The sequence below is a fragment of the Camellia sinensis genome, chromosome 9 (assembly GCF_055761805.1).
Source record: "Camellia sinensis isolate YWXY chromosome 9, ASM5576180v1, whole genome shotgun sequence".
Classification (NCBI taxonomy): domain Eukaryota; kingdom Viridiplantae; phylum Streptophyta; class Magnoliopsida; order Ericales; family Theaceae; genus Camellia; species Camellia sinensis.
In genome coordinates this window covers 118,292,843-118,307,864 of record NC_138969.1, presented here as the reverse complement: position 1 = coordinate 118,307,864, position 15,022 = coordinate 118,292,843, and the positions used below count along the sequence as shown (strand labels likewise).

Sequence of the window (15,022 nt, the reverse complement as noted above, 5' to 3'; positions counted from 1 at the left end):
CTCATAATAATGTCAACCGTATGTAATGTCAACCACACATACATTGTTCCCATTGAAAAAACCAACATAAAAAAAAGGCCGAAAAACATAAATAAAAAAAAAGACCAAAATCTGAAAAGGTAACGTCATCATTGTTCAGTGCAAACCTTTTAGGGATGTCCATCTACATGACTGTGAGCAAGACTATGTGAGGCTTGCGACACTTGGTGTGACGACCCCACTGCATATAATAATTAACATTTAATTAATTAAGGAGATTTGAATTTTAATGGCATATTATTCTAATTTAATTTAGGATTTATGAAAAGTGTGGAGACTGATTCATATAAGATTCTATTGAGAATTTATTTTGGAATTAGATATTGAATGCCTAAATGGCTCAAGGGATTATAATTGGTGAATTGAATGATTTTAATTTCGAGTATCGGACCATATGGGAGTTTAATTAAATATTCAATTCAGTTTAGTAAAATTGAGATTTTATTAAGTGGGTCCGAATTAGAGTTGATTAAGTTGTGAGAATTGGGAATTAAGATTAAATTTATTTATGAGGTGTTCAATTGAATATGTAATTTATTAACGGAGATTCAGAATTTGATCTGAAATTGAAGGCATTAATGATTTGAGAAACCAAAATTGATGATGGTAATAAGTCTTATTTGATATTTGGAGTCTTTTCGGAGTTTGATTAAAAATCTTATTGAGATTGAGAAATTTAATTATGATTAATTGGGCCTTAATTGAAGTTAATTAGACTAATTGAGTTATGTGGGAATTGATCAATTAAGACTCAATATGGTTAAATGTGGTTTAATTAAGCTAATTGTGTGACTAAATGCGGTTTAATTAAGCTAATTGTGCGACTAATGCCTCGTTTGGGAATCCTCATTTTTAGCTAAAAAGTCAAAAAGTTATAAAATTAGCTAAAAAGCCAACAACTCATACCAAAAAGTCAAAGATTCTATTTTCTCTCTATTTTTTGTACATCTTTTTATAAAAAGTCAAAAAGTCATCCCAAACACACTAATTTTTTTTAGCTTATAATTTAGCCAAATAATCAAAAAATTATTAAATTAGCCTGTTCCCAAACGAAGCCTAAGAGTTAAACTAATCCTACCCATGCGACTAATTGTGAAATAGTGTGATGTGATTAATTGTGGGGTGGTGTGCAGAGGATTATACCCCTATAAGTTGTGTTGGACCAATAATTTAGTGTGTATATGTACATGTCATTGTTGTGCTAGAGCTCAAAGAAGAGGTGCAAGTGTGTGCACACGTGGGGCATTAATAAAAAGTGACGTGTGTGTTATATGTGAGTCAAGAAGAAGAGAGGGAGCTCATTCTTGAGTCCATCATTTCTGCTGGAAGAAGCTTAGAAAGAGAGTGAGTTTGAGAGCTCAAAGGGTAAAGAGAAAGAAACCCACTTTGTGATGGAGATTGAAGGAAGAACAAGGGGAATTAAAGGGAAATCAACTCAATTTGTTGAAATTAAAGTTTAAGGTATGAGATTTATGCTTGATTTATGTAAAATCTCCTTCTTATACTGGAGATTGAGAAGAGTTTGGAATTATATTCATGGAATTAGAAGGAAATCAGATAGTTAAAGAAGAAAAAAGCTCAAGTTTTGTGCTGGAAAATTGAAGAAGTGAACTCAAGAATTCAACAATCCAAAGCTCTAGGTAAGAAATTAAAGTTTAAATCTTGTAGATAATTTATTTAAAAGCTGAAATTAAAAAAAAAAAATAATTGGGTTCAATTTCATATAATTAGAAAGAAATTAGTAAGGAGATGAAGAAATGAAATTAGGTTCAAGTTATAAAAGTTAAATTTAGAAATTAATTATTTTGGGTTTGATTTTAAATATCTTGCCTGAATTTGAGTTTCATTTCTACATGCATGAGCAACTTTTATAAGTTTTAATACTCCAATTATACATGTATTATAGATTTCTATGAATTTATTTCAGTTTTTGATGAAACAAGAACTAAGTTTGGGAAATTATGAGTTTATGAACACATAAGCTTAATTTTTAAATTAAAGGAGTTTTGATTTAAATAATTTAAAATTGATCATATTTTCTTGATTATTTAAGAATTTGTATGTTTTTAGACAAGCCATGTATGAACCCAAGTTTTGAAATTATATTTTGAAAATTTGATTCATATTTTAGAATTTATGAGTTTGAAATTAGGTTTGATATGAAGAAAATGAATTAAATCTAAATTTGGACAAATTAAGAAATAAATTATAATTTGAATGTGACAATCAAGAATTGGTTTGATCTTTTCATATATGTAAATATTTTTCTAAGAGCCCTATAGTTTTAGTTTCATATTTTGTAAGAAAAAGGAAGAAAAGTTTTGAAATCATTATATTCATGAAGTTATGGTTTTAATCTTGACAAATTAAGGGGGTTTTTGCATTAAGATTTGGAAATTAGTTATGTGTTCATATTTATTAATGACATTACATGTTTAAATATGCATAAATCTAAGTTTTGAAATGAAATTTGGAAGGTAAATTTTCAGTTTTGGAACTCAAAAAATTTACAGACTGCTCGAGCGACCAATTGGTGTCTTGAGCGAACATTACGAGCTTCTAGTATTTTTACAGACAATAAAGTCCGCTCGAGCGACTAAGTGGTGGCTCGAGCGGTTAGACTATTTTTAGCATATTTTGAAAAATCATACTTTATTTATATTTTCATCTCATCTCCTCCCAAACATTTCTAAGCAAGAATTGTAACTCATTGAGGATTAATAAGCTAACAATCACCATAAATTAGTTAGTTAAAGAATGAGTCATTGACTTAGTAGTAATTGATTAAGAAGCCAAGTAAGAAATCGGTTTATTTGGAAAAGAATGATTTAATAATGAAAGAATATGTGAAATGAAAACTCTATTCATTTGAATAAAGAAACAATAAGCATAGTAGAATTTCAGATTATTTAGACAGAAAAAGACAAGAGAAGTCAAGTTTGATCAAGGAAGTGATATTGTGTTCGAATGTACATATGTTATGTGTTTGTGTAGGTCGCGCGCTATCGTCTACCTGATTTGTCTGATCTCTCTAAACTGTCTTATTTGATTCTGAAGCTATCTGTAAGTAATAACTCTGTAAAGCTATATTCAACTTTAAGTATTTTCTGAATGATATGATATGAACCGTTCTCTGAAATGCTATTTTATGATTAAATGAATGATTGTCCAACTTTCTAAAATGTATTCGTGGCATCCTTAGCATCATGTGATATTTATTATATGACGTGGTACCAGGGTTGGTTATGCATAACTGTTTATCTGCTCTGTATACGTCCCTTTACTTGTCATCTGGTCCCTTCATGGGTCATCTGTACATCTCATGTATTTATGAGCCATCAGATTTATTAACGCTAATGGATGTACCACATATGATTATTTGTGAGAATCTGATATGAATATGAATTTGTTGCTGATCTGAATTTTGTTTTTGAATCTATTATGGGACATCATTCATTAAAACCTTTACTTTGTTGTTATTCACTAGGCTCCAGCTCACTGTATTATTTATGTATGTAGGTGATCAAGCGCGTGACCAGGCCTAGAGCATTTGCCTACAATCTGTGGTGGAGGTTCCGGATACGTCAAGTAGTGAAGGCTATGTGATTAAAGTTTAAACTTTTGTTTATTCTATAATTAGGGCTAAGTCCATTTTTTGTCTTATTTGTGTATATATATATATATATATATGATGACGTAAGAATGATGTGTATATATATCTATATAAAGTCTAAAATTTTTCTGTCTCATATATGTCTTCACAGCTCAATGGACATTGTATATGTTGGACAATCTTCACTGTATTTAAATAGATTAAATACTGTTGTGTACAAAACAACAACAAGAATAAAAGAAATAGAGAAAAGGAGAGAATTTGTTTGATTACAAAAATCAAACTCGAAATAAAAATAAATAAATAAAACTACAGATTTTATTTTGTTACAAAAACAAAATTAAAATCTGATTAAATAAACAAATAAAGACAGAATAAAATTAAACAACTTACTTGGTTAATTTATTTGAATAACTTTTCTGATCAAGTCCAGTGTTTAACACTGTGTCCTTAAGACAGATTCGTCCTCTCCACGGTGCTTTCAGAATTCGGACGTCTATCTCCCAGGATGAAATGATCTACCACAAACAATAGCAGCACTACTAATTGTTTGCCTTACGAACACACTAAGTGTTTACACTCTTTCTTTCGGAAATAAAATGCAGCAAGATGAAGAATATAAATAGCAGAAGTGAAATACGAAATTTCTGAATGGAAAACATCAAATGAGGGTGGTCCTATTTATAGATGTGAAGGTGGCTCTTGGTTTTGAATTGAACAGGTATGTGGCTCTTGGTTTTGAATTGAACAGGTATGATACATGTTGGTTTTGAATTCAAACAGATAGCAAAACGGGAAGGACTCTGTTTGGATGAGCAATAAATCCAAATCAATTTAATTCTGTTTGAAAACGGGAAGGGCTAGAAGCCTAACCCAACCACACACCACGCACTCGCGCCCAAGCCCAGGCCCAGCCCAGCCCGACCGACCTGACGGACGGACGGCGGCGGCGCGCGCGCGTGTGTGGTGATTTTTGGGTCCAATGGGTCTAGCCTATTTTGCCCATAACCTCTCCCTTTAAAACACTTGGGTACCCCTTGGGGCACACCCCAAGTATCTCACCCTAAGCCTTATAAACCCTTTCAAAACTTCCCACCAAATCAATGTGGGACAAGCCAATTTACAACCTTAAGGAATTTCCACCAAAACTCCATTTCCATGGAGCACACTTTGGCTTCAATTTCCCATTCATTTGGTAATGGTTTTGAGCAACCAAATATACCACGTGAATCACAACGCGGCATAGAACGCGTTACCACTTTGACCCGAGTAAATCGACACTCGGAGCCCACTTAAAAAATAGACCAAACTTGAGGAAAAATTCTGGTTTTACCCAGAATTTTTTCTACCATTTCCAACAATCCCCCACATGAATGGAATTTGATGACAACGGAAATGCAACAATATGCAGACTTAACGAAAGAGTATAAGTCGAAAATATCTTGCATCAGGATAGGTAGTTTTCGGCCTTGAACCTTCCCTAGTGATAACCTATCGGACTTACTGGCTAACCAATGGACGCGATGCCTTGAATTGTTCAGCCGTTTGTGTAAGCCAAGACAATAGATTTCACACAAAATATCTTCTAACACATCGTGGTTCTCACTGTTGTGTTCATTTTGGCCTTGAACGCACCTGGTTTTCATAAGTGTTTCTAGAGAATTTAGCCTCTTCATTCTCATAGAACCGGCCCCAGTTCAACACTCATATAGGTGATTCTTATTGTGAGTATCTTCTTATACTCAACTTGATTTTATGTCTTAATCAAGATATAAGTAATCATTAAAAGCAAAGCTTATCCTTATACCCCTGCAGACAACATATGTTGCAGATATCACTCTCACCATAGGAATGGGTAGGAATTTTAATCCCTTGGTGATTTCTGGCGAGCCATACATAACTTAGTTGTCCCTTTGAACTTAGTTCTTGGGATCTCCAGTCATATAAGTAGGGTTACCATTATGACGACTCTTATGTAATAGGCTTTAATCCCATCCCCTTCGATGAACTATACACTAGCTCTTTTGTCAAACCTTTTGTTAACGGATCCGCAATATTCTCTTTAGATTTTATATAATCTATTGAGATTATTCCGTTTGACAACAATTGCCTTACGGTATTATGTCGACGACGTATATGTCGTGACTTACCGTTATACATGTGATTCTGTGCCCTGCCTATTGCAGATTGACTATCACAATGAATGCAAATAGCTGGCACAGGTTTTGGCCACATTGGAATGTCTTCTAAGAAGTGACGAAGCCATTCTGCTTCTTCACCTGCTTTGTCTAAAGCAATGAACTCGGATTCCATTGTGGATCGTGCGATGCAAGTTTGTTTCGTGGACTTCCAAGAAACAGCAGCGCCTCCTAGAGTAAAGACATATCCACTAGTGGATTTTGAATCTTTAGTATCCGATATCCAATTGGCATCACAATAACCTTCGAGTACTGCTGGATATCGAGTAAAGTTCAAACCATGATCACGAGTAAATCTTAGATATCTAAGAACTCGAATGATCGCTTTCCAATGGTCTTCTCCAGGGTTACTAGTGTACCTACTCAATTTACTGATAGCATAAGCTATATCAGGACGAGTACAATTCATTAGGTACATTAGGCTTCCAATGATTTGGGAGTATTTTAACTGTGACACTGCATCACCTTTATTTTTTGATAAATAAAGACTGATGTCTACAGGTGTTCTATCTAAATTCAAATCATCCTTGATAAATTTATCAAGAATTTTCTCAATATAATGAGATTGAGATAATGCATATCCGCAAGATGTTTTAGTAATTTTCATTCCTAATATAACATCTGCGACCCCCATATCTTTCATATCAAATCTTTTGTTAAGCATCTGCTTAGTTGATTTGATCATGTTTTGACTGCTTCCAATGATAAGCATGTCATCCACATAAAGACAAACTATGACATATCCTTGGTCAGTGTTTTTAACATAGACGCATTTGTCACATTCGTTTATCTTAAACCCATTAGTAAGCATTGCATGATCAAATTTTTCATGCCATTGCTTAGGTGCTTGTTTTAATCCATAAAGGGATTTTACAAGTCGACAAACTTTCTTTTCTTGCCCTAATACTACAAACCCTTCGGGTTGTTCCATATAGATCTCTTCATTTAGATCACCGTTTAAGAAAGCTGTCTTAACATCCATTTGATGTATTTCTAAATTAAACAACGCTGCTATAGAAATAAGCATGCGAATGGATGTTATTCTTGTCACAGGGGAATATGTGTCAAAATAGTCCAGACCTTCCTTTTGTCTGTAACCTTTAACAACAAGTCTTGCTTTATACTTATCAATTGAACCATCTGCTTTCATTTTTCTCTTGAATATCCATTTATATCCAAGAGGTTTAGAACCTAGTGGAAGATCCACCAATTCCCAAGTATGATTTTGCATAATGGATTCAATTTCATTATTAACAGCCTCTTTCCACAAAGGTGCTTCAGGACCTGTCATCGCTGCCTTAAAGCTTTGAGGTTCATTTTCTAACAAGTATGTCAGAAAATCTGAACCAAAGGATTTTGATGTTCTTGCTCTCTTACTTCGTCTAGGTTCATCATTAGTTAAATCCTATTGGTCAAGACTATTACTAGTCTCTTGTGTTTGATTGTCATTAGTCTCTTGACTTTGTGTACAATCATAAGTTCTTTTCTGTGAACTTAATTCCTGTCCTTTCTTGTAAGGAAAGACATGTTCAAAAAACACAGCATTCCTTGACTCTATAATAGTGTTCACATTTATATCAGGTATATCTGATTTATAAGTCAGAAACCGATATGCACTACTATTCTGAGCATAACCAATAAACACACAATCTACTGTTTTTGGTCCAATCTTAGTCCTTTTAGGAACAGGTACTTCAACTTTTGCCAAACACCCCCACACTTTTAAGTATTTGTAGGAAGGTGGTCGACCTTTCCACAATTCATAAGGAACGCTTTTGGTTTTCTTGTGAGGTATTCTATTAAGAACATAATTAGTAGACAATATTGCTTCCCCCCACAAGTTCTGTGGTAAACCTGAACTTAGTAACATGGCATTCATCATTTCTTTTAGGGTTCTATTCTTCCTTTCAGCAATTCCATTTTGCTGTGGAGAATAAGGGGCTGTAGTTTGGTGAATAATGCCATGTTGTGCACAAAATTCATTTAATGGTGCATCATATTCACCACCCCTATCACTTCTAACCATTTTAATGGTTTTACCAAGTTGATTTTCAACTTCTGTTTTGTAGAGTTTAAACATTTCTAAGGCTTCATCTTTACTTCTAAGTAAATAAACATAACAATATCTTATGCAATCATCGATAAATGTTATGAAATACTTTTTGCCTCCTCTAGTTTGAATAAATTTTAAATCACATACATCAGTATGAATTAATTCTAGAGGTTCGGTTTTTCTTTCAACCGATTTAAATGGAACCTTAGTTAGTTTCGCTTCTACACAAATTTCACATTTATGATTAGGATTAATTTCAAACTTTGGTATATAATCTAAACCAATTAATCTACGCAAAGCATCAAAATTCACATGTCCTAATCTACCATGCCATAAATTTGACTCAAGAATATAAACAAAAGATGTGTTATTCTTATTCATAGCAACTTTCGGTACAACTGTCATTACATTCAACTTAAAAAGACCATCACTCATGTATCCCTTACCAACATACATACCACTCTTTGTTAATACAAATTTATTAGACTCAAATACAAGCCTAAAACCATTTTTACTTAACAAAGACCCAGAAACTAAATTCTTCCGGATGTCAGGTACATGCAGTACGTTGTTGAGGGTCAGTTCTTTCCCTGATGCCATCTTCAAGATCACTTTCCCTTGTCCAGCCACAGTAGAAGTAGAAGAATTTCCCATGAAAAGTTGTTCACCATTTGCTGCCTTATTGTAGGTAGTGAACATCTTCTTGTCCGCACATATGTGACGAGTTGCTCCAGTGTCAACCCACCACTCTTTGGGATTTCCAACCAAGTTAGCCTCAGACACCACAGCAGAGAGGTTGATGTCATTCACTCCGTCAGAGATGTAATCCAATTCTGTTACATTGGCCTGATTGGTGGTCTTCTTACTTGTACTTCCATGATTCTTCTTAGGGCGGCGGCAGTCAGAAGCTCGATGTCCAGTTTTGCCACAGTTATAGCATTTTCCTTTGAACTTCTTGCTACTATCGCCTTGTTTAGGACCATCTCCAGTAAACTTTCTCTTTTTGTTATGTGGTTTATGAACTTGTTCAACCACATTTGCCTTGGACTCAATGGGATTTTTCCCATTCCTCTTTTCAGCTTTTCGGTTATCTTCTTCAATTCTTAATCTTACAATCAATTCATCCATAGTCATCTCTTTGTGTTTATGTTTTAAATAATTTTTGAAATCTTTCCAAGCCGGTGGTAACTTTTCCACTAAAGCAGCGACTTGGAATGACTCGCTAAGAGACATACCTTCTGAATGAATATCATGCAAAATTATTTGAAAACTTTGAACTTGAGATATTACCGTTTGGGAGTCTACCATAACAAAGTCCAGAAATTTACCGACGACAAATTTCTTCGTGCCGGCATCTTCTGTCTTGTATTTCTTCTCCAAAGAATCCCACAATTCTTTTACTGTTTTCAGAGGACTGTATACATTATACAGCATATTGTCAAGGCCATTTAGGATGTAGTTTCTGCACAGGAAATCTGAATGTTTCCAAGCATCTACAGCGGCAACAACTTGCCGATCACTTTCACCCTCTTTAAGTGCTGGAGCCTCTTCATGGAGAAACCGGGCCAAATTAAGAGTTGTAAGATAGAACAGCATCTTCTACTGCCATCTCTTAAACTCGGTACCGTTAAATTTTTCCGTTTTTCTCCATGATTGATTGGTACATGAACATGGTTCTGGATAGGGACCGATGTAAGTGTAACAATAGGAGTACCACTGCCAGATGCAGTTTCAGTTGTAGTAGCCATAATCTCTGATTACAAAAATCAGAAAATATTAAAACACAAATTAATTTTCTAGTTACTAAAACCAGAAAATAATTATAATAACAAAATAATTTTATTTTCCTTGTCACTAAAACTAGAAAAATAAAATATAACAAGAATTTTCTGTAATACCAAATAATATTCTGAATTGTTAATGACACCAGTATCGTACTACTAGTTGTTGTCAAAGAAAAGAGACAGTATATTACTACTATCTGTCAAATAGCATAAATCACTATTTGTTTTTCCAACCAGAATATTAATTTGAAAACACAGAAAATTAAATACAATGAAGATACCCAAAAAGGAATCTGTCTTAAGATTGTTGGACAATCTTCACTGTATTTAAATAGATTAAATACTGTTGTGTACAAAACAACAACAAGAATAAAAGAAATAGAGAAAATGAGAGAATTTGTTTGATTACAAAAATCAAACTCGAAATAAAAATTAATAAATAAAACTACAGATTTTATTTTGTTACAAAAACAAAATTAAAATCTGATTAAATAAACAAATAAAGACAGAATAAAATTAAGCAACTTACTTGGTTAATTTATTTGAATAACTTTTCTGATCAAGTCCAGTGTTTAACACTGTGTCCTTAAGACAGATTCGTCCTCTCCACGGTGCTTTCAGAATTCGGACGTCTATCTCCCAGGATGAAATGATCTACCACAAGCAATAGCAGCACTACTAATTGTTTGCCTTACGAACACACTAAGTGTTTACACTCTTTCTTTCGGAAATAAAATGCAGCAACATGAAGAATATAAATAGCAGAAGTGAAATACGAAATTTCTGAATGGAAAACATCAAATGAGGGTGGTCCTATTTATAGATGTGAAGGTGGCTCTTGATTTTGAATTGAACAGGTATGATACCTGTTGGTTTTGAATTCAAACAGATAGCAAAACGGGAAGGGCTCTGTTTGGATGAGCAGCCCAACCCAACCACGCACCCGCGCCCAAGCCCAGCCCGCCCGACCGACCGGACGGACGGTGGCGACGGCGCGCGCGCGGGTGTGTGGTGATTTTTGGGTCCAATGGGTCTAGCCTATTTTGCCCATAACCTCTCCCTCTAAAACACTTGGGTACCCCTTGGGGCACACCCCAAGTATCTCACCCTAAGCCTTATAAACCCTTTCAAAACTTCCCACCAAATCAATGTGGGACAAGCCAATTTACAACCTTAAGGAATTTCCACCAAAACTCCATTTCCATGGAGCACACTTTGGCTTCAATTTCCCATTCATTCGGTAATGGTTTTGAGCAACCAAATATACCACGTGAATCACAACGCGGCATAGAACGCGTTACCACTTTGACCCGAGTAAATCGACACTCGGGGCCCACCTAAAAAATAGACCAAACTTGAGGAAAAATTCTGGTTTTACCCAGAATTTTTTCTACCATTTCCAACAGTATATTGGTTATTTGCTTCTACTAGCCCCTAATAATTTGATTTTTGTTTAAGAGGCCTTTGGTAATCTATGGATTACTGGCCGGTTGCGATGCTAGACCTATAGGAGCGGGTTTGGATCGTGACACTTGGATTGCAAACTATTAAACACTAGTACCTCGAAGCAACTCCTGAAACGATGTTTGAGTAGGATAGACTACAGTCACTGATCGAGGCATGTTACTTCCCTGCAATAGTGTTAAAATTTTTAACTTATTATTTCAATGTATAGTACCCTTTAAATGTGAAGTATGTAAGCAATTATAACTCACATCATATGTAGCATACATAACAAGATGAACACTTATACCACCCAATGCAAAGGGAGGTTGAGGTTGAGATTGAGGTCGAGATTGAGAAATATAAACACCATGAGAATGACCCTAAATATAACCAACATAAACAAAATAATATATGAAATAGTCAAAAAATTATAATGCATATTCATTTAGAAAAAAAAACACACATTATTAAATATTACCTGAACATAATTACTACCCATGGCGAAATGAGGTTGAGATTGACCTCGGGGGAGTATAAGCAGTAACACCCTACATAGAACCAATGCAGACATAATCAAAAATTCATCGGACTACATTGCAAGAAGAACCAATTCAAGACATGTGGGAATTTTAGTTATCCAACAAGATTAATAAAGTAAAACAATGGCTCCGTATAAGGTTCAATTTCCTAAGGTCTATACATGCCAAGGTCACTTTCTACCCATCGTCCTCGATGCCAAGCATCTCGAACGTCTTCACTATCTGCTCGAGCCGTTTACCTCTTTCAAAGGCTCTTTAGGATCACCCAAAAACTTATCCGAATTTTACCAGAAGAACTCCCTCCTTAGAAAAGATGACCTTGTCTGGACTAGACTTAATTCTCAGCTCTGAGATTGTCCATAGATTCCAGCAAAGCTCCGGACATATATCGGGCCAAGGCGCCCACGGCCTGCCAACCTACTAGCTCGGCAACATTAGCCTGACCAACTCCCTCCTCTTGCACCGGAATATCATTTGGTAACAACACTTCATATTGTCTAGGCCTACTACGCCTACCACCACCACGTCCACATCCGAACATCCTAATAAAGGTAGCATAGGAGATTAGTACATTTACAAATGTGTCAAAGCTAACTCACTTGCGTCCTAGAGCGATGGACAATAGTAACTCACTCCATATAAGTACATAGTCACGTAAACACATATGAATTTCCTTTCTAGATAATGATTGTTCCACGGCACTACCAAAGTTCCAATTAGAAATAGCAGTAATCAAGTGCATTTCTAACAAGACTTCTACAAACCCATAGATCCAATCAACATCTTAGAAATTAAATTCCACACCCACTTAGTCACATAAGCATGTTACCACATAACACACCATACCTATAACTATCTCTATCAAGCGAGATAAACTCATTGTGGTAGAAACCACTTCCCACGTACCCAAAGTATTCAAACTTGGTACGCTCTGATACCAAGTTGTAACACCCCGAAATAAAACAACAACCCATCGACATTATCCATAAGTGACGACAATGATAAAGTAATTATCTTCCATTAAATCTAATTGAGTCCAAAAAAAAGTAACATATGCGGGTATACATTCACAAGTCTGGCCTTGAATCTATAGCATATATTGCAAAATACAAAAATAGAATGGAAATTGAATAGACAAGAAATGCCCTAAGGGCTTACAGCTTTCCAAGTCAATACTTGGTTACAACAAAAGTGAATTTAGATCCAATACAGTTAAAACCCTTGGCTTATACAAAAATAAGTATAATAAATACATAAAATGAAGCCCTTGCTCCAATTCCTCCCAAGTTATTGCCTTGGCGGAGCATATTATCAGCACCTGAAATGTTTTTCCCACATAGGGTGAGTCAAAGCCCAGTAGAAATAACTCAACACAACTGATGAAGTTTAACAGAGATATAAGGTGATATGCATGTGTAATGCTCGTACAAAACATTTTATATCTCCTTTCAAACCATGCAATGCCAAGTTTATATCAAAATTCGTAACCACTTCCATTACATTAGAAAACAGGACAGTGAATCATATTTTGGGAATTTTAAAACAATATAACATTTCTAGGAAATTTCGTCTTGAGGAAACTAGGACCCATGTAAACGTAGGCTGTACAAGCACTACTATTGTCATTTCACGAAAATTTCGTCCGCGGGATCAGCACCCATGTATATATGTGGTTTTTAACTTATTTCAACAAGATTACATTCACTTCCCAAATTCACCCATTTTTCTCAAAACAATAACATTTTCAATGTTCAATGCAAATGAATAAGAAATTGGTTTTAGTTCACCTAATCCTCATGCAATTTCTACAATAATCATGGCTATCCTCCTCTGATAGCCCAAAACAGATATCTCTAAATAGGTAAACAATTTTCCATAAAGGTAACTTTCCAAATTTCAAAATGTGAGTAGTAATGCATACCCAACTCCACCATTCTCATCAATATTCACCTAATTTCACATTTCCAACATCAATTCTATATATTTATACAAAAATCAACATTTAAGATATTTAGGGCAAAGTCCCTTTTTTCTTTCAAAATCAATTCCAAGTATCAAAACCAACCACTTTATCACAACTCAACCTCATTTCCAATTCCATAACCATTTTCAAGATTTCATTTGAAAACCTGTCATTCGATTTTTAAGCCAAAACCCTAGTTTTGTCCAAAAATTCCCAAATCACAAAGTTGTTTTAGAAATAGCAAATACCTAAGTTAAAAGCCATAAGAAAGTGTAGAAAATCCCTACCACAAGCTTAAAAGAGGAAGGAGGAAGAAAAATCCAAAAGTCGACGGAGACAAAATGACGATTTGTGCCAATTAAAGCGAAGCCCTCGACAACATCTGCACTTAATCTCAAAGGAGCAAGGTAAGAAGATGCTTCTAAGTGAGTTGATCTGAAGATCTTGTGTGAAAAAGGTGAGTTTAGAAAGAGAGATAGAGAGTCACGGTTTAGAGAGGGAGAGAGAAGATAAAGTAAAGAAAAGAGTAAGTGAAGACCCTACTTATAGTACTAGGTTAAAGTGAAATAAAGTCCCAAAGTCAACCCAAAAGAATAAGTCAAAATCCCTGAAAAGTAGGACCCAAAACTGCACAAAAATCTAGGAAAAGAACACAGGGGTTGACCTTTGAGCCAGAGGTGTTGACCCTCAAGAAGAAATGGCAAAACGCCAACATTAGTAGCAGACAGGGTGTCGACACCAGATTTTTGTAGCTAATTTCAGTTCCAGTAGTAGACAAGGGTTGACACCTCCCAGATTAGTGTCAACCCTAGAGACCATCAACAAAAGGCAAGTGTTGACACGACAAAAGGCTGGTGTCGACCATAAATTTCAGTAGTTAATCAGGAACACAGTAGCACGAAGGTGTCGACCCTTTCAAGGTTGGTGTCGATCCTTGTAGCTTGCCTTTTGTGCTCCTTTCAGATATGATTAGTTCTATAGTTTGGACTCTCATGGTTCTGAATCTGATTTCACAAGTGCAATGTGAAATTGATAAACATAAATGAGTCCAAATCCGACAAATCTTTTAGAAAATTGATTTTGAAAAAATGCCAAAAAAATGGACTGTTTTGCCAGATTACAAAGTCGCCACCTAAATATTTTTGAGAAATTTAAGAAACCCGTGATTCATGCCAAAGGCCACTTATCTGTCATCATCAAAGTGTCTCGGCTCAGGAACTTAGGTATGAGAAGGGAAGGTCATGAATTGAGCACCTCACTCACCCGATCAAAGATCGGCCTTTACTAATCAAGATGTGATTTTTATGTACATTATATGCTCTTGTTCTGGTTATTATGCTATCATCACTACGTGATGTCAAACAAATATAGACTAATTCACAAAAGT

The 15,022-nt window shown here is 35.1% G+C and overlaps 1 protein-coding gene and 1 long non-coding RNA gene across 2 annotated transcripts in view; one reads left to right on the top strand and one right to left on the bottom strand.

The window, feature by feature from the left end:
- Positions 1 to 1,214: 1,214 nt before the first annotated feature.
- Positions 1,215 to 3,788, top strand: LOC114268781 (uncharacterized). The gene is made up of 3 exons (XR_003631406.2): positions 1,215 to 1,679; positions 3,034 to 3,102; positions 3,559 to 3,788. It is a non-coding gene; the product is annotated as an uncharacterized LOC114268781 (long non-coding RNA).
- An 8,927-nt stretch (positions 3,789 to 12,715) lies between these two features.
- LOC145799703 (uncharacterized) overlaps positions 12,716 to 15,022 on the bottom strand; it is a 30,875-nt gene continuing 28,568 nt past the window's right edge. The window contains exon 5 of the mRNA XM_082889331.1: positions 12,716 to 12,990. Within this exon, the coding sequence (XP_082745457.1) occupies positions 12,853 to 12,990 (138 nt within the window). The 3' untranslated portion in view covers positions 12,716 to 12,852. The remainder of the gene's footprint in view (positions 12,991 to 15,022) is intronic.